The sequence below is a fragment of the Schistocerca gregaria genome, chromosome 4 (assembly GCF_023897955.1).
Source record: "Schistocerca gregaria isolate iqSchGreg1 chromosome 4, iqSchGreg1.2, whole genome shotgun sequence".
NCBI classification, from domain to species: domain Eukaryota; kingdom Metazoa; phylum Arthropoda; class Insecta; order Orthoptera; family Acrididae; genus Schistocerca; species Schistocerca gregaria.
In genome coordinates this window covers 229,600,587-229,625,966 of record NC_064923.1, presented here as the reverse complement: position 1 = coordinate 229,625,966, position 25,380 = coordinate 229,600,587, and the positions used below count along the sequence as shown (strand labels likewise).

The 25,380-nt window shown below is 41.6% G+C and overlaps 1 protein-coding gene across 5 annotated transcripts in view; it reads right to left on the bottom strand.

Moving 5' to 3' along the window:
* Positions 1 to 25,380, bottom strand: part of LOC126365831 (protein pellino) — a 399,652-nt gene that overhangs the window by 60,711 nt on the left and 313,561 nt on the right. For all 5 annotated transcript variants that reach the window (XM_050008461.1, XM_050008458.1, XM_050008459.1 and 2 more), the window contains exons 4-5: positions 6,041 to 6,142; positions 3,870 to 4,064 (exon numbers count right to left, since the gene is read on the bottom strand). In XM_050008461.1, coding sequence (XP_049864418.1) covers positions 3,870 to 4,064; positions 6,041 to 6,142 — 297 coding nt within the window. The remainder of the gene's footprint in view (positions 1 to 3,869; positions 4,065 to 6,040; positions 6,143 to 25,380) is intronic.

Here is a 25,380-nt window from a genome sequence, read left to right as displayed (position 1 = left end):
AAATCATTTGTGCATACAGAGAACAACAGTGATCATATCAGACATCCCTGGCATGTCCCTGATGTTACCCTTGTCTCTGGGTTTTATTATTTGAGGAGATTTCAAGCCACTCGCATGTCTGAATCTATTCCATATGCTCGCACCTTCATTAGCAGCCTACAACGGGGCACTGTGTCAAATGTTTTCTGGAAATCTAGAAATATGGAAACTGCCTGTTGCCCTTCATCCATGGTTCTCAACATATCAAGTGAGCAAAGGGCAAGCCAAGTTTCACGGGAGGGATGCTTTCTAAAACCATGCTGATTCGTGGACTTAAGCATCTCGATCCCAAGAAAGTTCATTACATATGAACGCTATCTGCCTATGTGGCTCTGTAAACCATCTAACACTGAAGCTCCTGGTAACTAGTGAACCCCTCCCCTACGTGCTTGCTCGGACCCTGCTGAAGGAGCCACCTGTCCACTCACAGGTGAATGATCAAGACCAGGTGACAAGTCTCCACATGGGCCCTGCACTTCGAGCCATGCAAGTGCTTTACCACCCACCACTTGCCCTGCTCTGAGGTCACATTCACCGTGTCAGGTGCACTTTGAGGTGCCTCGGAAGGAAGAGCCCATGGGCAAAACAAACGTGCCAGATTCTCCGCTACTGCTACGAACTGAGGCAGCGTAGCCAAAAGTGCACTCAGCTGTTTGCTAACTGCAGCCAGCTGCTCCTGCGTCATCCGCAGCTTGTAGTCTAGTGGCTGGTGTTCCTGCCTTTGAATCAAGGAGTCCTGGATTCGGTTCCCGTCAAGGTTTGGCAATTTCTGTGCCTGAGGAATGGGTGTTTGTGTTGACATCATTTCATTATCATTTGTAAAAGTGGTGGGACTGGACGGTGTAAAAATTGGGAATTTGTACGGGAGCTGATAACCACGCAGTTGAGCACCCCACAAACCCAATAATAATAATAATAATAATAATAATAATAATAATAATAATCACAAGACTGAAGTAAATTATAAAAGCAAACTGAATTCTAGATATACAACTTGCTATCCTCCTGATGTGTCACCAATGGACGCTGATGCATTAATGAGCTATGTAATGCTCTCTGAACAACTACTGCGCTCCAGACTAAATGAATTTACACTTCCAAAAACACGATACTAACCCTCTTACACAGAAAAAGATGCACAAAATTTAATATACTACGAGGAAAACAAAGAAACAGATAAACAGTTAACTGAGCATGTTAAGAGAAGTTAGTGTCTTAACTGAGGCATGTAAATGGGCATCTTTCCCCACACTCCAAAAAGTTGAAAATTCATGCCAGACTGGGATTTGAATCCTCTGTCTCCAACTTCCTAGGACATAGTCATTACTGCAACAGCACATCACATGTATATATAATTAAGATGATATCCAATGATCTCTTCGGTTTGGATGCATACCAGACTCTAGTCCTTATGGGAATCGGCAAAATCCCACAAGTAATGAGGAGAAAGGGGAAGGGGCACAACATTAGTAGTGGGTGAATAAGTTGAGAATTCGCACCTGACAGGAGGTGTGCTATGACCAGTCTATGCACTTGTGATGACCACTATGGTTTAGTGAGCAGAGCATTTGGCTAGTAAGCAGGAGACCCGGGATTAAATCCTGCTCTGGCACAAATTTTCAACTTTCCCCGCTGATTTAAATCAGTGCCGGCAAGTGGCCAACATCTACAATTCCTTTGTGTCTGAAAGTAAACACTCTGTCTCTCTCTGAGATATATGTATTTAAAACAAAGATTCCAAGACTTACCAAGGGGGAAAGTGCCAGTAGACAGGCACAATAAATTGTGCCTGTCTACCGGCGCTTTCCCGCTTGGTAAGTCTTGGAATCTTTGTTTTTAATCATGAACTACTAACTTGAGCCACTGGTTAACTGTTCAGTAACTGTAATTTTTTTTTGATGGCATATTTATTGATAAACAGACAAAACATGACTGTACCACAGAGGGACAGGAGAATAATGGAACAGGTTAACAACTCATTGACAGCCAACAGCTTAAACCTTAATCTCACAAAAACTCATATTACAACAAAAGGAAAGATAATAAGTGGAGAGAAAGAAGACAACAGAGAGGCTACCAGTAGAATAATCTGCAATGTGCGAGCTGCTTTCATGAGAAGATCATGTGTTAGGTAATGCCAATCATTCATCATTATATAAGGATGTCTCTCTTCACAAGCTTCCCCAGTCACCTATACAAGTCAGGCATTGGAGATTCTTTTATTTGTTTGTGCAACATCAGGTGGTAATTTAAATAATATATTCTCTTCGTATAGTGTAGTAATCAGCAAGCAAAACTAAGTACACTGAAATCATTAGAATGCCATTGTAATCACTGTATCAGAAAAATGTGTGTACATTCACATGGAGGCTTCTGTACCATCACACAGACTATGCACGATCGTAGTGCCATTTTTATGGCATTGCTTAGCTTTACCTTATGGAAGCCATTGCGTAACCTCGAGATTATGTTACAGTATCTCACCAGAGCAAATTACTGCCTGTTACAATGATTTGTTATGGCTTGTTTTTTTAACTATTTACAGAAACTTGTTTTAGTCACCAGCTGTACCAGTTACACAATACTGTGCTGTCTGTTAGGTACATACATCAAAAATAAATAAAGAAATAACATAGTGGTTGAGATTTCACTATTCATTAGGCTACTTATCTTACTATGCCACATAGATGAGTATATTACAAAAGGCACAGAAAAATTTCATCGCTTCCTCTACTCCTTCAATGAATTGCACATTATGATGGCAGTACAGTCATACAAACACAGGTGATCAGTGTCCAAGGGCACCATATAGCTTCATACAGAGACAAAGCAACATTTGTTCCATCTCAGTTAAGTTCTCCACATCAAAGTGATTATCATGCACATGATCCATGCAGTATTGCCATCATTTATCAAAGTCTAAACAACAATAATGATGACAATGTCGATACCCACAAATTCCCTGAATTGTATTGCAAAGACATGTCCCCATAACATAAAATGCCGAGGGTTTTCAGGATATATGTTTAGACAGTACACTGAAACATCTCTGCGGAAAATCTGCATCCTGAATGCATAATTTTAAGGTTTGGTACAACCCAATAGTGACCACTTCTTGCCAGTCAAGCACAATGTGTTATCACACCACTTTACAGTGGAGGTAAAACTGACTATGCACCTCTGCACTGAAGATCTTACAGCAATGGCGGACTGTCATCTTTAAAACTCAACACTCTATTTGACTGATACATAACAGTAATGAAGCCAGATCTTGAAACAGTAATAATGTAAAACACACACGGTAAGCACATTACATTCAGTTTTTTAAATAATTTTCTTTCTGCTGTGAAACAACATGTGCCATCTGCATTCCATTGAGATATGTCACTTTGATGTGGTCTTACACAATGGTATCTTATGATTCGCGAAGTCTATTCTAACAAAATCTTTTAGCTATAGACGCAAATGTAATGAAATTAGGTGCATGCCTTGTACTTCATTTGTGCTATTATCCCAACTAAGAACTCATTAAAACGATACTCATTAAAACGATGCATTTCACAGGTAATGCTCTTATCAAATGAGAATGCAGGTGTTAACTCCTGATTCAAAAATATAATGCTCTCATAGTTGAAAACATGCATAAGCAACTGCTGCAACTACAGAAACTAGTACTTATTTACGTTGACGAAGGTGTGAAATGTATGCCGACTACATTGTAAAATTCTGCACTCACTGCTCACATGCAACTGGCAACATAAACTGTTAATATTCATTAGGGTTTGTGGAGAGACTGCTTCTACATATCGTCTGCAAGCAGCTATACTCACACCAAGGAAGATGTTACAGGAACCATCAAAGCCAGCAGCATAAATACGTGCAATGCGTGGGTTTGCTCGGTCGGCAAGTATGCGACAAGCAAACCGCGAGATGGTGCTCTGCTCCATCTTGCTGTCACGTGTCTTCTCACCTGCCACAGTATCCATTACAACAAAGTCGATTGGTGACTCGGATGATCGCCCAATCTGCAAGGCATAATAAAGTCTATCAGAATTTAATGGGCAAATGCAATAATTTTGTGAAGGACAATGTTATTACGAGGTTTCACATATTCAGTCTGCAATCAATCAATACAAAATTTCACCATTAATTTTAACCGAATGTACAGTATTGTGGTGCTAAATGTTTCACTCAAAATTTGTATGCTGCTTAAGTACACACTGCTCAAACAGTACTGAGAAATGAACTACTCAGTTAATTGTTTCAGTTATATTCATATCCAGAACCATACTTCTGTTGTGGGTAAGTAATTTATAACCAATGACGTTTCTATTATCTTAAGATGGAACAAATCATTCAGATTCTCCAACACTTTTTCATAATATTACCGCAAGTTTCACGGGCTGCAAATGTACTCAATTATTCACATATCCTATATTTAACAATTATTTATGCACACTGTTCCTGTTTAGGTACATGTTATTGCATTATACTGCACTGGGAATAGAAGTGGAGCCTCTGCCTGTGGAAAATGTTTCCTCTGTTCTGTTAGTATTCAATTTTAGTGATGAGGTATCACTTATCTGCAGTAAATGGTAACAGGAGTAATACTAGCCTAAATGAGACACTTTCATTTCACAGACGTGCTGGAAACTTAAGACAATCCCCAAAGTACATGACAAGGCAAAAATGTTATTTTATCCATGCTAGATGTTCATGAACTGGCTCTTTTTCAATTAATGATCACTGTTGGAGAAAGTAACCAGTTACAAATATCTTTTAAGTATTAAAATTATACCCTTATTTGTTTCAAACTATCATGATCATCTTCAAATGGCTACATCGGTTTCAATACAATATTATATCTGCCAACAGATCATCCCTCACTCCTCTAGTGCATAAGAATACTAGTAGCTGATTCACTTTTAGATGTGTGGATAGCTCAAATAATATAAAGAAAAAAAATACAGGCTAAGGTATGCAACTGATGTCATATAAAGTGAGTGAGTAATATGCTTTTACACTCACTCTAATGAATGGCATTTTGTCTTGTTTGGTCTTTGCGTACTTCTTGGAGGAGGTCCAAAGAATTCCAGTGTAAATGGCAGGCAGGCAGGCAGGCAGGCATGCAGGCATGCATGCATGCATGCATGCATGCATGCCCCCCCCCCCCCCCTTGCACACACACTACATAAACATATGTGGCACACACCACAATACATTCTCAATGAGCAAACAATTTGCAGATTTTCTTTGGGCTATTCATGCAAACTGACTAGGGATGGACAGGGGAGGGAAGGGTATGTGAGGGGGGGGGGGGCAGAATAGGCGAAGGGAGCAGGGGAGGGGAGGGAGTATAGTTAATTTGTACTAACACTTTCATCTGCTTGTGGATTATTTGGCAGTTTCTGTATGGGAAAACTCTCCACAAAAAGAATATTTCATTTGAACTGTCTTCAGCGACATTATTCACTAAAGACAGCGTCCAGCAGGTACTTACCACATGGTAATAACATTCATAATATTTTAAGCACACATCACAGAGCTTGCTTTTACAGATTTGGATTTTTGAGCATGCCTACTTAAAAACCATATAATTAACAAAAGAAAATGGGAAGGAAGAGTAGGACTTTGGTATAATCACTAAACAGTACAGTATTTAGTATTCAAATTTCACTTGTGACTTCATATCCAGTGATTACATTTCTGGCATGCACTCGTCTAGTTTTTAATTGTACAAAACTAGCTCAAGTCTGCGGCAGCATAATTTCATGCAGCATATTTCAAAATCATGTTTCACAATATAAAAACTTCTTGGTACAAATTGTGGGTATTACTTCCTTGCAAGCATTAACCGTTACACCCCACTCCCCCACCCCCTATCTGTAACAACTTCTGTTATAACTCATATGGTCTCACTGTTGCAACTCACCACTTACCCCTCCTACTTACAAGGCAGAGCTCAACTACCACAGATTTAATTATTGTGATGAAAACTCACCTGGAACATGTCTGTTTCTTCATCAGGCATGTATTCTACTATGACTGCTTGGTTTCTCGACAAGGTGTACGAGATTGAGTGCTGCTTTGTATCGAGAATAGCCTGTAACACACACAAAATTTTAGTTTGAGTTCATTACTATCCATATTCATAATACAATTAAGATAAAGGAAAAAAATTGTAAGGGAAACCATAAAATTTCTCAAGCTCAGGTCAAAAGGTTTTGTGGAAGGTTAGATTTACGGGGCACCCAGTGCCAAATATTTATGTACACCATCTAGGTGTTGTGTGCATTAAGACAAACGTGCTGTCATACTGCTTCTCTGAGGAAGGCTTCCTAAGTAAGTGAGCATGCAAACTTGCATATCATTGCACAGAACTTGTCCCACAGACATTACGTGAAATTATTTCCACTCTGCTCATGTCATACACAGTATCTGTAGAAGTCCTCTATGAAATCATTTACTACCTCATAGCCAATCAATGTATCAATGGGGAGCAGAAATAAATTTCTGACATTCTGCCAGATGATATCACAACACTTCTTATTGTGCCAACAACGGTGTGATTCAAGACTGTAAATTTCTTTGAAACTCAAACACTGATGAAACATTTCATTGGTACGAAACCAATTCAACTTTATGTGGAGCATATTGTAGAAATTAAGAGAACCTATACCGTAACACTAAATCGAATATTAATTTTTTTCTTTTATTCAATTCCTAATGGTAAAAAAACAGAGGCAATGGCGAGCAGACAGCTGCCAAGATTCGACGATTTCCAGTTTACTGTCTTTGTATCAGCTACGAAGACACCAACACTGCACAAGCAACTATGGTCGTGAAAGATTACCACCCAAACTACTCAAATAGCCTGCATCGGAAGACAGTAATGAGCGTTATCGTCTTCACTTCATGACAGTATTTTCGTACACATTCTACGAATTGAGTTCTTAGAGTGGCTCCTATTTTCCAATGCATTTGATGAGACAATCTTGATGAAACAAGACAGCGATCTGAAGAAATGATCGAACAGTGATAACTAGCTAAGAAGGTGAGGGTCTGCAAGACAAAAATGCGGGCACTGCAAGCGTAAAGAAAAAGATACTGAGCTCACATTTGCGCGGTAGAAGGCAACTGGATGGCGGCATGATCGACTCCCCACCATCTGAAAGCGAAATATTAAAAATACTTAGGCTGTTAACATAACACAGATAGTACATGCAATTGTACATTGCCTGCGTCGAATCGGTCATGTTTTTCGAAACCATCTGTCCTGAAAAGCATGTAGCATTTTTCTTTCTCGAAATAGCGTCACTAATTTTGATTGGTAGAAGTGCGAAATGTCAAGGTAATGTGCAGATTCTGAATATGCCGTGAACGATCCACTTGAAGCACTAGGACCTAGTGTACGCTTTCGGTACCCAGCAAAACTTAAGAGTTTCCTTCAGTAACTCGTCTGCAAATCTCGCGAGGAGGGAGCCTTACGTAGAAATTTGATACTTCAATAACACTCAAAACATCGAAGAAGGACCGTCATACTGGTTTGACAATATTTTATTATCACACAAACTTCTTACTAGCATATTTTTTTTATTTTTCACTGCATATATTTTATGGTGCAAATACTTGCTTGTCCATATATTGGCACTCAGAGCAACTGCATAAACCAAACAACATGTAACTGACAACCTTTTACCTGCATATGTTTAATTGCTATACGAATGACCTCGTCGTTTCGAAAATCATTACATGTTTTAGAATATGTAACTATTGTACTAGTCTAGCAGAACGGTAATAAATGTAGCGGCGACAGAGGGGTGGGGGGAGGGGGGGGGGGAGGAGGAGGAGGAGGAGGAGGAGGAAGAAGAAGAAGAAGGAAATAGAACCGGCTGAACACTTTAAATCAGTAAGGCTTTAAGCAAAATGAAAATCTTTTATGTTCCGAGGACCGTTTTAGAAATATTTTAATCCCGTTACTGATTTTACTCCGATGAGAAATGTTAACCTACCTCAAGAAGCAAGTATCCCACACAAAAACGGCTATTTTTCAGTTGGAACGGTCGACATTGGGGACGGAGTGATATTTTGCAGAGTGAGAATGTGTGTTTTTGCGTGTCGATATTTTTCTTTCTTAAATGTTAAAAAAGTGTGAAAACCGGATGTGAACAAAAATACCGTAGAATACGAGCAATATCCTTACAATACATTTAAATGGAGAAGTTCACACACGGATTCGTGAGCAGTAACAAAAAAGACGGGAGTCCACAGGATCACTACGTTTACACGAGACACGTCTTCCGGAAGACGAAAACCAAATTTAGGAGATCTTTTTCACTCTTATTTTTAAGATGTTAAGGTCTGAAGCGGATTTGCTAGCCCAGTTAAATACGGCGGCTGGAAAACAACTGATACGGTTTATGATTTAGGCAGCACATTTGCAGGTGTAAATAGCTTCAGTCCAATATTTCTACTTACCCGTCACTGTACAAATGGCAACTCCGTAAATATTAGCCTTTTTTTTAACTAGGTGAAACCTGATAGCACAAGCACATTTCAAAACCGGTTGCGTTTACAAGGAGGCCAAAATCGAATGTGGAATTGGAAAACCAGCATCCAGAAGCTATTTACAGAACCGATTTTGAAGTGTGTACTTCACCACCCGGGTGGTTTTACAAATGAATAATTTTACAGTCAAAAAGCGACCACGATATCACTTACAAAATTCTAAATTACTGTGGACTCCAGCTACGAGAAGTTTATCTTACTATCAGATTACTCTAGAAGGTAACAAAAACGTTTCCAGGACACACTTTATCAGACTACCAGGTCCACTCATAAGGCATAAATGAAAAAGGTCATCTAGATTCTCATTTTGCAAAGCAAGAATACGGATTCCCGTGCCATATTTTCTTGTATTCGAAGTTCCTGCCACATCACTGTGAACGCTATTGTTTGTTCCCGTATCGTAACAACGACCTTGCAGTTCTGATATTTCGGTGTTCTGTGCTCTTTACTACGAAACTAAAACAAATATGGAAGATTTTAAACAGCCCAATTAGATACCGAGGTGATGGACTGATCACTGTACAACGTGCCACGTGGCCCGGCAGTGAAACAAAGCCGTGTTACCGGAAGTCTCTTTAGTTTCACCCTCCAGCCCACTGTTTGTAGATTCGCTCTGCAGATGGCAGAGAGGTATACGCCCTTGAAACTTATACAATATATGTCTTGTAAAACAGTGAGGCAGTGCAAGGTTAAGCCCCATTTTCACAGTGAAGACTACGGGGAAACTTATGTTAGCAGACGAAGCCACATTCGCCCGTTTCTGTGCATGCGTGGTCTGCAGTAGGCCCAATCTCCTAGAACCACAAATTCGACACAGTCAACTGGTCATTGACGGCATCGATCCGCTCGTGTGTACATGAGCGGCCAGCCACGTACCAAGCACGTGAAGCGCATCCACAACGTGTGGTCGATTTTGGTCAGAAAGCTGCTCGGGTTGTCGCATTACTCTGTTTTGTGTTCGTTTCAGTGACAGAATATTACTGGTTTTTTCACTAATGTGACAGTATTTTCACAGAAACAAAGGTAATTGGGGGTAACAAACCAAATACGAAGGGCGCTCAATAAGTAATGCAACACTATTTTTTTTTCTCAAATACATGTTGGTTTTATTCAGAATTCCAGTTGACCACATTATTCTTCGCTCTACTGGCTACCACATTTTTCAATATAATCTCTCTTCAATGCGACGGCCTTATGTCACCTTACTGAGAGCGCCTGTATGCCGTATGGTACCACCCTACTGTTCGACGTTGGCACCAACATCGCGCAGCATCAATAACCTCCCCATCATCCGTGTACTGCTTTTGCGGAGCGCATCCTTCATTGGACCAAAGTCGGAAAGTGCTTAATCCGGGCTGTAAGATGAATTAGGAAGAACAGTCCAACGGACTTTTCTTAGCTCCTCTCGAGTGCTGTCATGGAGAAGCAGAAGTTTGTTTGCATTTAGGTGGAGACTAAGTCGAGTGTAATTAGTTTTTCAGTTTTCTAAAGGTAGCACAACACACTTCAGAGTTGATCGTCGCACCAAGAGGGAGGACCTCAAACAGAACAATCCCTTCAGCGTCCCAGAAGATCATCGCCACGACTTTACGAGCTGAGTGTGTGGCTTTGAACTTTTTGTTCGGAGGAGAGGTGGTGTAACGCCACTCCAAGGACTGCCGTTTTGTTTTCGGTTCAAAGTGATGACTCCATGTTTCATTGTCTGTGTCTACGTTCGACAAAAAGTTGTCACGATCAGCCTCATTGCGCGCGAGCAACTCCAAATAGATGGTCCTTCGTTGCTCTTGATGGTCTTCTGTTAGGCGGCGAGGAACCCAGCCAGCACACAGCTTTGAGTGCCCACAACTGGTCGACGACTGTGTCAGCACTACCAACAGACGCCTGGTTGAGCAGCGGGGTGTTTGCCAATCACCTTGACTGAGAGTGTCCGCACGTTCCAACACTGCAGGAGTCACATCTGTTTGCGGCCGGCCGCCACCGGACAGGTTTGCGCGACCTTGTTGCGATGATGATAGACGCCTCGCCAAACGACTTGCCGTACTTCTGTTCATCGCCAGGTCTCCGCAGACATTCTGTAAGCGCCTATGGATATCTGCGATGCTCTGGCTTTCCGTCAAAAGAAATGGAGTGACAGCTCTCTGCTTGGAACACGCTTCCGTTAGAGAAGCCATTTCGAAGGCTACATATAAAGCCGCCACGGACTGGAACTTCATAAAACTATAGGAACAGAAGCGAGAATATTCCACAATGTCTTACAACAAATTCCGCATTTTTTCAACCGAAATTGGCTGTGGGGGAAAAAAGTGTTTGCATTACTTATTGAACGTCCCTTGTAAACCACCGGGTGGTTATCGTTTAAGTATAGTCATTCATAGGAGTCCAACGAGGCTGCTATTGTATGGCAGTGAAACTTCGTAGACGTTCTAATGCTTTAATGCGGAACCGATTTCTGCCAGAAAAAAAATAATTCTAATTTTGGCCACCAGTTACAATTCAGTCGTTCTGAATACAAGAAAGACGTACAGAATTTTTTCCGTGTGTAATTGATTAGAAACGGAAAGTGGGCATAAGAGGCCAAACAAGTGAGTAAGGTATAATGTTCATTTTATTATAAACCACCGGTTACACAATTTGTTCAATATGAGCACAGGACACGTCGACGAGATGCTGTACAGAGTTAGATTTGCACCTCGCAGCCAAACTTTGAAACTTTTTTTTTTTTTTTCAGCGTGAAACGGTTCTTCGTTAACACATTAGCACAACTACCATGTATCGCTGCCGTATGGTTATTCCAGCCCACGCTGGATCTGCACTTTATAACCACCCAGTATAACTGCGTTATTACTACACAACGAACCGCCGGAAATCAACCGTCCCTCATACCAAAACACTCAGGAAATATCTCCGAACAACTTCCGAAATTTTGTAGGTGGCCTTTAAGTTTAACGTGTACTCCGTCGAAAACATTATACTGTTCCTGTCAGAACTACAACATATAGAGGTCTAATTCGATTTCTCAGACCAAATACCACGCGAAGCTAACATTTTCCACGACCTTGAGTGCGGATGCACGTTTACGTTCTACCTCCAGTGAGAATCTAAAATTAGCGAGCATGAAGACATGGACGGAGACTGCAGATGTGTGTGCTAGATAGGAGTGTGAGTCGGCCCGGGAGCGTGCAGAGATAGTCCGCTTATTTGCGCTGAACAATGTCCGGATGGCGAAGTGGCTGACGCAACTGCTCACTACGCTGGAGATCCCGGGTTCGAGTCGCGGTCTGGTACACATTTTCACTCGTCGCCGCTGATTCCTCAAAGTCCCTATGCAGCTGCTGTCATTAGTTTCTTCCCTTTTCTTTCTCCCCAGCCACCCTTCAATTTACGTAATATGTATCACAAACCAGACTTCCACGTGGTGTCTTTTTTTTTCCGAAATGTCCGTAAGAACAGTCAGCACTCATTCATATAATTTTCCATTGTGTTTATGGTTCTGCTTTGCAGTAGTGGAGACACTGTGCACTTATCCATTGTTTTACTGGAAAATCGAGGTGCGTACGCTTACGACGTACGTGTCGCCTATAATTTTAAGTCCATTCCCACGGGGCGTGTACACGACTGCGCTGCCGTGCTAGCTTTCGTGCATATGCGAGCTTCACTCCTGCCAGTCGTCGGTAGTTCGCTCCAACTAAACTATCTACGAAGATGTGACTCACTTGATCCTGGGAAGCTGCTCGTGAAAGAGCTCTCGCAGATTCTATTACTTTATTAAGGTCAGCTAATTTAGTGCAGAGAATGGAATTGGCGGTGGAACCGAAAGAATAACGGAAGAAAAGTTGATGATGAATTATGAAGTGGATTCTAGATAGAATATCAGTCTCATATAATTTGATTTACATGGAACTCTGTGAAAAGCACCCAGTTGATTTCAAGAACTTATTAAGTGCACGCGTGCGTGGGTGTATTCACGACAATTTGATCATTTATGGGAAGTATCTCACCACTGAGTTCCACATAACGCACTGATATGAGACAGATAATAACGACATAAAACTCCACGTCATTTTACACTATTCAGCCTGGAGAGACTATTTGAAATATGTCTAATTTTTGTTCAGTTTTCAATAAAAAGATACAAATCTGGTTCATCTGCACACAATATCGAAAATAACAGAGTTTCAGTCTCTTCTTACTTTATCATATATCCTATTGTTGACACAGCGGAGGCAAAGTCACGAAGGAAAATCAAACACGCCTGATGCTAAGCCTCAGCCCCCAAACGTTTGCCTTTGAAGTCATAGGATTTGTCAGCACGCTTCTTTCATATTGTGCAGGTTTAAAGCTCTCCAGCCTCGTGCACATTGCTTGCAGTTTTGTCAATACTATCAGTTACAAAACAACAACCAGCGTAGTGTATTGCTCCCACGTAACGATGAATGCTTTCCACGGAAGGCGACAAGTAGTCTGCCTCTTAGTGAAGAACCGGTTCCTGGAAATGTAGGAATACTTCTCACGGCCTTGATAAAGCCCGGCACGCCGTAATCTGACGCTGAAGAATCGATGGTGTGTGTGTGAGTTGGTTCCCACGACGGCGGGGAGAACACGCGCCAAGCCGTGCGGGAGTGCGAAATGTGGCGCGCGCATTGATCGGCCCGCGAGCCCCTGCGCCAGTGACCCACATACCACGCAAAACAAAACTGCCTTTCGTGCGCCAAAAGCAGCTTTGTAGCCTTTTCGTGGCTGATAGAACACACTTGTTCCACTGAAATAATAATCAGTTTCGATCATTGGGACGACTGTCCTGTATGTCTCGTGCTACCATCTTGCGAAACGTTTTCGTCGCGACTTAGAAATATCAGGAACCATAGGGTGGATATATACAAAGCTGTGATACATCAAATAGCGCGCCGTAAGTTTGCAGCTGGTGCGGTGTGTCCTCTTTCTACAAAAGCAGAATGAAATTACCATCTTCTCCGTTCCGATAACGCCTGAAGTTGGTAATTTTGTTCCTTTATACATTTTATACTGTTCTCAGTAACTACTGAACTACTTAGTGGATCTGATGATTTATACGTAATTTATAGTTAGCGGAACCATCAAGTCCCAGACAACTGCACAGAATACAAAAAAGAAAGAAAACATTGATCTGAGATACATCAAAGCTGTCTTTATACTTTAAAATGTAAATCGGTAGGCATTAGTTTATGTTTTTAATTTTCATGAGAATAAATGTGCTTTTGGTATTGATTTTTATCCTTTTTATGTTATTTAGTATCCTGATTACAGTATCTCTACAAACAAAAGTTGCCAAAATACCTAAAAAAATTTTGTTCACGAAGGTGTAATACTGATCCCGAAGGAACACAGTTCTGAAGTATGTGTAAAATCTGGTTTAAACACAGTGGGTTTAAGCCATTGCACAAAATGCGCTATCTTGATGACGCAAATGAAACTTACGTAAAGTCATTCCCACTTCTCAATACACATGGTGAGTCGCATAAGGCGTAGTACCTCTTATTTTGTGAAGGTTTAAAATACCGAAATGAAATCTTCCACAAATAGATAGTGTGCTGAGATGAACGTAAATTTGTTGCATGTTCACTCGTCTTAATCACAGTTTCTCGGGGTGGAAGGTAGAGATCAGGATATATTCCGATTTCTCGCGCAAAACTGTCAATGATGTCTTCTGTGACTTCACGGGGGAGACAGGGCTGCGTATTGAACATTGCTTTCGTGTGCAATTATTATTTCTGTGATTCCTGTTGTACACTTTTCTAGCTAATATTCAATTGCCGGTAACATGAAAAAGGGCAAATGTAACTGTGCTGTCAGTCATTGCAACCAGGTGATGTTATGTTTCGCAGTTTTGCGAGAATGCTGATTCTATTCAGGATTCACACTCATTACTCACAAATAAATAAAAATAATAGTGTCAGGAAACAACTAGTAACAACAAAGTTATGGCTAACCGCAGCGTCACGTTTTGGACGAGTATGAAATGAAACAAGACTGCTCCTAACGACGTGCACGTTATTTTATCATAGCGTTTCACACCAAGGCAGTTTTATGTTCACTTAGAATAGGAAAGTAGGTTATTTGAAGTTCTGCCTTCAGCCTACGTTAAAACTGCAGTGGAAGTAGAAAGAGGCGAGTTGTCTTCTGTCCTCAGCAACGGTAGCACCATCAGAAAAAGGAAAAGCGTTCGCATTTCCTGTGAGCGTTTAAGCAGCATCAGGTTTTTTACTTACCACTTTGTGGTATGCAGCAAGACAGCTAACTCTGAAAAAAATAATTCCTTATTCCGTTTGGTTCAACCAGTAGTCAATATGTAAGGCACCCTCGTATTTCTTATATCGCTTCAGAGATCAATGACTCTTCACGGTTGTCACAAAATTCCTTTCTAAAATGCTTGAGGACTTATCCTAATTCCTGCAGTCATAACCGAACAAAGTTCCAAAAATCTTCAAATATTCTCGCGGTTTTTAACGTTGAGGCAGTATCCGCATTTAAAAACAAATAATCTCATTCTCCGGGAATTTCTAGTTTATGATTCCCAAACCAGGTTCACACCTCCATCTCCTGAATGTCTCAGTACAGTGATAGAGAGGTAGTATATTTTCGCACACATCATTTAAAACATCATCTCTGTTATTTAGTAATAAGCACAACATATCTGATGCCAAACTATACACCAAGTTTTTAACTCCCCACTCACAAGATTTCTTCAATGTTACTCATGCTGATTTGATGACTATAATAAATGGTAGACATATGCAGCTGCAAGAAACTTTAAAGCTAGATCTTCAATTTTCTGCTAATTTGAGCAATCTGTTAATGTACAGAGCTTCCAGCTTGACTAATTAGAACAATAGTTGTTTCGAAATGCACCAGATCTGAAAGGTACAGTCGTCTGTGATTAGTATGAGAAACATACAGAGGAACAGCATCAGAGTTACCGCTTAGTGCCGTGTTCCCCGAACTTAGACCATTGTCCAAGGGGACCATCAGATATTAGCTAGTCCTCTCCCCATCCAACCTCCACCACCATTAAAAAAATTTGTTTGAACACTTACTTTTGAAATGATGAAAGATGAATGGTGAGAGACGAATGATATTTATTTTTTATGTTATATTAAGCCATGAGCTAACGAGTCAACGAGACAATTAATACTGTCTATGTCTAACAACGTTTTTTATATTTGAGTTGGCAGTCAGTGCACCTAATAAATCGTGCCCCAAATCCATTCAGTTTCTCGTTTTTATTTTCACTGCTACCACAGCCAAAAATTTACTTTCACATTCCACAGCAATTCCCGGTGCACTGAGAGAGCAAGGTACAACTCCTCCGCACATAAAAAAGCCAAATACTCATAGTGATGGTAGACACTTGACAAAACTTGCTTCCCCAGCAAAACTACTCTCTCTAGCGGAACTTACTTCCCCTGCACCCTGCACTACCATTTCAAATCAACAAAGTTAAAATGTGTGCACCATACTCACTTTGTTAATCACTTGATTGTTTGACTCCTTACTTCTGGAGTAGCACAAATTGGAGGAATTAAGGCTGTTAATGCTTTATTGCTGAAAGCAATAATAAATAATAGAAAATAAAAATAACAATAATAATAAATAATTAATATGTACAGCACTACAAAGCCCTTACGTAGTTACTTTTATGCTATGCTGCTAATTAGTTCATTTATCTGTTTCTATGTGGTTGATGAAAATTTTGGTCTACTGCAATAACTACCTACTACTTTGAGTACACATTTGCACGAGAGACTTAACGTTTGTTACGTATGTGTCTCACTTTTACCATTATCGATGAATGGTACAAAGCACAAAGTATGTGTGTAGGGGGTGGACCAAGTGAAGAACCGGTAACCTCCACCGCACAGTGTCTTGCACGAAGCTAGTAATCCAGGAAAAAGTAATTACTGGTAACATTATATAATGAATATTAGAGTTTAACGAAATTGTGATAACAGTAATATTCTTTTTAAAAAACTTGTGGCAAACACAACCAAACGTTTTTAGTTTGTACTACTCAGAAAATTTCATTTTAACCCTCGGGGTAGTGGGTATTTACCCCTAGTCTGGGACCACCGGCTTAGCGCAACGGAAAACTGAATGAATTCCGCATCACTGCTGTCTACCCGATGATATAAGCGGGTGTTCGCCACTGGTCGCATACTAGAAGTGAGTGACCTATCTGTTGAAAGTCTACTTACCTTGCTTCCTCTCTATCAAGATATTGAAGCAGGGCCTACGTATGTTTTCTTAAATGGAACAACGTGCTTTAGTGGCAACTGAAAGCACTTGAAAACAGGAATACAATGTTATGACGCTTATTAATGTTGGTGTTTTAACACTTCGTAAAAATTTAAGAAAAGTGTGTATAAATTGGAAAGCAGGGCACTAGTATAAGACAAACACCGTCAACTGCGACTAGTGCCAGAATGTCACTGTATTAAGACTTTCGAATGTTTTTCAACTACAGGAGTAAGTACACACATTAAATTAGCTTTCCATATCTTTTAAGTTAACACACAGTTCAATGTACAGAAATCGTTGCTGACCCCGTATCTATGGTCAAGAGGAAACATGTTTTACCTTAGTAGCGTAAGCCTACATTCTTGTTGCGTATGGCGTCGACGCCTGACATAAGAGCTTTACACCCCAGTCGCCGATTCAGACAGTCATGCTTTTCGATTTTAGCGCACTTCTAGAATATTTATGAAAAAACTTTCAACGCCAGTTATAACAAGTGATTTCGAATGATGATAAAGCAGTTCCGTAAAGAAACATACTTGCTTCAATAGCTCCATCGAAAATTTTACGAGTATCAACTACACAAAAAAAAATCACGTGCCCTACGCGTAATAACATTCGCCGACAACCTTCCTCCGGTATCTTGAACCATTCACAAAATAAATACGATGTTATGCCTTACGCGACTCACCCAGTATAGTTCATGATATACAAATCGCGTTGAATCGAGGATATTTTGCGTCGTTATAGTCAGGTCAGAATTTAATGGTCAGTAGGAGCAGAGGAAATCGGAAAAAAAGACAATCATTGAGAAGTAGAAGAAATGAAAAATTGCGAGAAGTTTAACATGAACGTTGGCGATCATGAAGTAGAGGAAGCTAAGGAATTCTGCTACACTGGATGCAAAATAACCCATGACGGAGGGAGCAACAACAGAAGTTTACTGGTATCAAACATAGGCCTTAACGTGACGAAGTAATTTCTGAGAATGTATATTTGAATCACAGCACTGTGTAGTAGTGAATCGTGGACAGTGTGAAAACTGGGACAGAAGACAACAGAAGCGTTTATAATGCAGTGCAACAGAATAATGATGAGAATTGGGTGGGCTTATAAGGAGTGGGGATATTCTGCGCAGAATGTGCGAATAAAGGAGCACGTGGGAAACTCAAGAAAAAGAGGCAGAATGGTAGGACATGTCTTAAGACATCAGGGAAGAACCTCCTTGGTACTAGACGGAACTGCAGAGTGGAAAATTGTTGGCGAAAACAATAATCAGCTTTGACATCCCTACAGTCACATGGGTTGTTTCTGCCGCTGCCCCGTGTTACCCTCTAGCCAACTACGTACGTTCAACAATTGGCAATCGGCTTGTGGCCGGCAGCGGCCTTGTCCGTTTCGCAATGGCGAGGTGGGGGAGTAGGATACCTCCAGCATAGTAACTTCTGTTTACGTTTCGTCCTTGCGCTAGCCCAACATACACGTCCCGTCCCTTGTTGTGCTTGAAGGTTCGTTTACACACCTTTGCGCCTTGCGCCTGTTTGCCACACGCACCGGAAGAGGCATAGATGTTTGTTCACGCATCTTTCTTGACGTGTGCGCATGCGAGATTTCATTCACGTCTAGATACTACCAGGCACATTATTCCAGTGATCACAACGTCAGTTTGCAAGCAGCCATTGTTGCAACAGCCGGTATCTTTGGAGATAAGAAGAAATCGTAGAAAGAGGCGCAAGTACTGGAATAATTAATACATTATACATAATGAATGCGAGAGCATCGTGGATGAGACAAAGATTACACGGAATATCCTGTTTATTAACTGCGTTAGTGATTTTGAAGTAATATTTCATCGTGCTGGACCACTGCTGGTGAAGGAAAATACAGAATATTGACACGATATACTAGTGACGATAAGCTTAGCTCCGACACTTTGAATTTTTTCCACGCGACACCATTATACCAGTCTAAAGTTCCAGCTCAAGGTACAATACAGGGTGTCCACAATGAGACTCCGACATTTTAATATCCTATAACTTTCTCATTTCAGATGGTGGACCTGTGAATCCTGAAGGGGCAGACAAAGCAACCCAACAAGTTTGTGGTGTGCAAATTTGATACGTCAAGTGGCCGTAGTGGAGCTGCAATCAATTGTTTTAGCAACATGGAGGATATGAAGGAGCGTGCACAAGTGGTCTGGTGGTATGCACAGACAAAATCTGCAAAGAAACTTTCGGCGAGTTTACAACAAAGCGCCCCCGTCGTCAAAGACAATAAAGAAGTGGTGTGATCAGTTTTTGGCTACTGGGAATGTTGCAAAAGGGCATGGTGGTGGTGAGCCTCGGATCAGCGAACATCATGTGGAACAAGTGCGGCGGTCATTCGAACAAAGTCCACAGAAGTCAGTGCGACAGGCAGCACGAGAACCTCGTCTGAAACGTTCAACACAGCACAAAGTGTTTCATCCGGGATTACGTTTGTATGCATATAAAGTGCAGGTTGTGCAAGAAATCAAGCCTGATTATCGACTAAAGCGAAAAGAAATTGCATGTGTCACGTTAGATCGCATTGCAGCGAACGAGACATTTTTATCACGTGTGATGTTTACTGGCGAGGCAACCTTTCACGTGTCAGGGGTTGTCAATCATCACAATGTGCGCATCTGGGGGTCCGAAAATCCACATGCACCTAGGGAACACATGCGCGACAGTCCTAAAATTTGTGTGTGGTGTGATTTGATGATAAATCTCATAGTTGGGCCGTTTTTCTTTCAGGAACCTGGACATGGTGGAACAATTTGCCGTGCCACAGATAACAGACCTGCAGCCTAATGTGACGTTTCAACAGGACGGTGCACCACACCATTGGAGCCTTGATGTCCGAAAATTTTTAAATGACATATTCCCGCAACGATGGATTGGCCGTGGAGGTCCAATTCCTTGGCAGCCACGTTTGCCCGACATAATCCCCCTCGATTTTTTATTCTGGGCTTTTGTGATCGACCGGGTGTACGCTACACCAGTAAAGGACCTGCAAGAGCCGGCCGAAGTGGCCGTGCGGTTCTAGGCGCTACAGTATGGAACCGCGAGACCGCTACCGTTGCAGGTTCGAATCCTGCCTCGGGCATGGAAGTGTGTGATGTCCTGACGTTAGTTAGGTTTAAGTAGTTTTAAGTTCTAGGGGACTGATGACCTCAGAAGTGGAATCCCATAGTGCTCAGAGCCATTGAACCTGCAAGACTTGAAACAGTGCATAAGAAATGTCATCAACTCTGTCACAGAACAGTACCAATTTTAGAGATTTTTTTCTCTGTCCTGTTACATTCGCATATCGAGTGTCGCGTAAATGACATTACGTACTTCTGCACCCATAGTATCCCTCTTACCGTATTCTCATGATTTCTACACGATATATACGACGGTGGCATCGGAGTTTCGGCATCATCTTCATTGATTACAGATTCTCTAAAATTAGGCAACATGCTTTCGCAATAATAATGTCGCCTTGGACAATATTATGGAAATGGAAGAGGATGTAGATGAATATGAAACGGGAGATATAATACTGCGTGAAGAGTTTGACAGGGCACTGAAACACCTGAGTCGAAACAAGGCCCCCGGAGAAGACAATATTCCATTAGAACTACTGACGGCCTTGGGAGAGCCAGTCCTGACAAAACTCTACCATCTGGTGAGCAAGATGTATGAAACAGCCGAAATACCCTCAGACTTCAAGAGGAATATAATAATTCCAATCCCAAAGAAAGCAGGTGTTGATAGATGTGAAAATTACCGAACAATCAGTTTAATAAGCCACAGCTGCAAAATACCAACACGAATTCTTTACAGACGAATGGAACACCTAGCAGAAGCCGACCTCGGGGAAGATCCGTTTGGATTCCGTAGAAATACTGGAACACGTGAGGCAATACTGACCTTACGACTTATCTTAGAAGAAAGATTAAGAAAAGGCAAACCTACGTTTCTAGCATTTGTAGACATAGAGAAAGCTTTTGACAATGTTGACTGGAATACTCTCTTTCAAATTCTAAAGGTGGCAGGGGTAAAATACAGGGAGCGAAAGGCTATTTACAATTTGTACAGAAACCAGATGGCAATTATAGGAGTCGAAGGGCATGAAAGGGAAGTAGTCGTTGGGAAGGGAGTGAGACAGGGTTTTAGCCTTTCCCCGATGTTATTCAATCTGTATATTGAGCAAGCAGTAAAGGAAACAAAAGAAAAATTCGGAGTAGGTATTAAAATCCATGGAGAAGAAATAAAAACTTTGAGGTTCGCCGATGACACTGTAATTCTATCAGAGACAGCAAAGGACTTGGAAGAGCAGTTGAGCGGAATGGACAGTGTGATTAGAGGAGGATATAAGATGAACATCAACAAAAGCAAAACGAGGATAATGGAATGTAGTCGAGTTAAGTCGGTTGATGCTGAGGGAATTAGATTAGGAAATGAGACACTTAAAGTAGTAAAGGAGTTTTTATATTTGGGGAGCAAAATAACTGATGATGGCCGAAGTAGAGAGGATATAAAATGTAGACTGGCAATGGCAAGGAAAGCGTTTCTGAAGAAGAGAAATTTGTTAACATCGAATATAGATTTAAGTGTCAGGAAGTCGTTTCTGAAAGTATTTGTATGGAGTGTAGCCATATATGGAAGTGAATCATGGACGATAAATAGTTTGGACAAGAAGAGTAGAAGCTTTCGAAATGTGATGCTACAGAAGAATGAAGAAGATTAGATGGGTAGATTACAGAACTAATGAGGAAGTTTTAAGTAGGATTGGGGAGAAGAGAAGTTTGTGGCACAACTTGACCAGAAGAAGGGATCGGTTGGTAGGACATGTTCTGAGGCATCAAGGGATCACCAATTTAGTATTGGAGGACAGCGTGGAGGGTAAAAATCGTAGAGGGAGACCAAGAGATGAATACACTAAGCAGATTCAGAAGGATATAGCTTGCAGTAGGTACTGAGAGATGAAGAAGGTTGCACAGGGAAAAGTAGCATGGAGAGCTGCATCAAACCAGTCACAGGACTGAAGACCACAACAACAATATCGCCTTACTCCTACGACTTCATGCAAGTTTCCCCAAGCATCTTTACTGAACTTTTGTATGGGTTACACATCGCTTCTGAACTTATTGGATGTCTGCTGTGACGCTTACGTGATGAGTAATACCAACTCCCTCATCAGCCTTTTTCACAACGGATTTCACGTCGCGGTTCTGTTTCATATGGCTTCTTGCTATTACTAATAAAAAATGAAAATAGGTAACACGCTCCAGGTGTTCGGCAGTAATCTTTTCATCGGATACTACCTTTTTCTCCTTCGTTATATGCACGGTTTTCCATTCATCGCGTTTACAGACAACTGCTATTCATAAAGCCAAGTCTTTCTCCATTTCCTTACGATGTCTACAGAATTTTCTGTTAACAACGTTGTCAGCGGGCAAGCTGGTAGCGCAGATGACGTTTGAGAACCAATCACACCCGATATTGTGGCGAGCTTACTATAGCTAATGTATTGTGCCTTAGAAATCATTTTAGTGGGTCCCAAACCACTTGACTGGCTGCAGTACATGGAGGCGTTAAGTAAGCGATGTAACGTTTTTTTTTCTGAAAGCAGGTAGTTTTATCCAAGATTTCAATACATTGTATCATTCTCCACGCTTTTGGCTACAAAACTCCAGTTTCAACATGATGTCCATTCGATGAGGCGGCATTACGCCACCTTACTGAGAGGACTTGTATGAACGCGTGGTTCCACTCGACCGGTCGACGTAGGAGGCAACGTCTTGCTGCATCAGTAACCTCCCCATAATCTACGGCCTGCTTCCCTCGGAGAGCATCCTTCATTGGACCAAAGAGAAGCAGACGAAGGTGCGAGATTCGGACTGTAGGGTGGATGATCAAGTACTTTTGTGACCTCTCAGCATCGCAGACTTGTGTGAGGCCTTGCGTTGTAAAGCAGGAGAAGAAGTTCGTTTGCATTTTTATGCCGACGAACACGCTGAATTCGTTGCAGGAGTCACAGCTGTGTGCGGCGTCGTGCACGCGAGAGGGGTGATATGTTTCCGCAACATTATTGCAATGACAGACGCCTCGCCAACGATTCACCGTGCTTTTGTTCACTGCCAGGCCTCCGTAGACGCGCTGCAAGCGCCTATGAATATTTGCGATGCTCTGGTCTCCCCCCCCCCCCCCCCCCCAAAAAAAAAGAAACTCAAAGACAGCTCTCTGTTTGTAACGCGCCTCTGTTACAGACTCCATTCTGAAGGCTACGTATAGCGCCGCCAGTTATGGGAACTTCATGGAAATATAGGGGCTGAAGCAGGAATATGCCACGATGTCCCACAACAAGTTCTGCATTTTTTGAATCGAAATTGGTGGAGAACTGTTGCCTTACTTATTTAACATGCCTTGTATTACGAATTTAATTGGCATTAACTAGCACAAACACGATTACGGTGTCACACAGGGCTGCCGCACTTAGTGAACATGCTGTTATCAGTACTCTTAAGTACTATCAGCGAAAAGCTATGACGCGGACACGGTTTCCAAAACCACTGGGCCACGTGCAGTGCCCCTACGTCTCTGAACAATGTATGACGACTATGCTTTGCACACCTCTACTATCTGCGCTGGAGACGAAACAAAATCATACTTCGATTGGAACAATTGTGTTGTTGGCGCTTCTGCGAGCGGACTTGGCGTGGTTAGCCGTCTGTCAATCCTTAGTTCTCTCTCGAGCGCCATGCGCTCGCGTCTTTTGCAGGTACCTGAAGAGTCTTGTTACGCGTGATCGATTGCGCGCCGGCGGCACTCCCCTCGCCACTGTAATTTGTCGTTAGATAAATTTATTTTACTACATCTGTAATTACTGCGATGCGGCTACGTTCCACCTTACGTATATATACAGGGTGATTTTTTCCACCGTGTACAAACTCTAGGGATTGATCAACGAGAGAATACGAAACAAACAACGCCTAATAACTTATATTCGTAAATGCAGAGTTTCCATGCTAGAGACCATTTATTCAATTATACTTTGTTACAGACATTGAACTAACACGCGCTGCACCATGCAGCCACGGTTAGAGTATGCATGGTTTCCTCCTAGAGGGTGGTACTGTTCCTCATACGTCAAGACCGTGCGCTCTTTCCTGCTTTTTTCTTTTGGTAACCAGTCTACTGACTGGTTTGATGCGTCCCGCCACGAATTCCTTTCCTGTGCCAACCTCTTCATCTCAGAGTAGCACTTGCAACCTACGTCCTAAATTATTTGCTTGACGTATTCCAATCTCTGTCTTCCTCTACAGTTTTTGCCCTCTACAGCTCCCTCTAGTACCATGGAAGTCATTTCCTCATGTCTTAGCAGATGTCCTATCATCCTGTCCCTTCTCCTTATCAGTGTTTTCCACATATTCTTTTCCTCTCCGATTCTGCGTAGAATCACCTCATTCCTTACCTTATCAGTCCACCCAATTTTCAACAGTAGTCTATAGCACCACATCTCAAATGCTTCGATTCTCTTCTGTTCCGGTTTTCCCACAGTCCATGTTTCACTACCATACAATGCTGTACTCCAGACGTACATCCTCAGAAATTTCTTTCTCAGATTAAGGCCGGTATTTGATATTCGTAGACTTCTCTTGGCCAGAAATGCCTTTTTTGCCATAGCGAGTCTGCTTTTGATGCCCTCCTTGCTCCGTCCGTCATTGGTTATTTTACTGCCTAGGTAGCAGAATTCCTTAACTTCATTGACTTCGTGACCATCAATCCTGATGTTAAGTTTCTCGCTGTTCTCATTTCTTCTGCTTCTCATTACCTTCGTCTTTCTCCGATTTACTGTCAAACCATACTGTGTACTCATTAGACTGTTCATTCCGTTGAGCAGATCATTTAATTCTTCTTCACTTTCACTCAGGATAGCAATGTCATCAGCGAATCGTATCATTGATATCCTTTCACCTTGTATTTTAATTCCACTCCTGAACCTTCCTTTTATTTCCATCATTGCTTCCTCGATGTACAGATTGAAGAGTAGGGGCGAAAGGCTACAGCCTTGTCTTACACCCTTCTAAATACGACCACTTCGTTCTTGATCGTCCACTCTTATTATTCCCTCTTGGTTGTTGTACATATTGTATATGACCCGTCTCTCCCTATAGCTTACCCCTGCTTTTTTCAGTATCTTGAACAGCTTGCACCATTTTATATTGTCGAACGCTTATCCAGATCGACAAATCCTATGAACGTGTCTTGATTTTTCTTTAGCCTTGCTTCCATAATTAGCCGTAACGTCAGAATTGCCTCTCTCGTGCCTTTACTTTTCCTAAAGCCAAACTGATCGTCACCTAGCGCATTATCAATTTTCTTTCCCATTCTTCTGTATATTATTCTTGTAAGCAGGTTCGATGCATGAGCTGATAAGCTGATTGTGCGATAATTCTCGCACTTGTCAGATCTTGCCGTCTTCGGAATTGTGTGG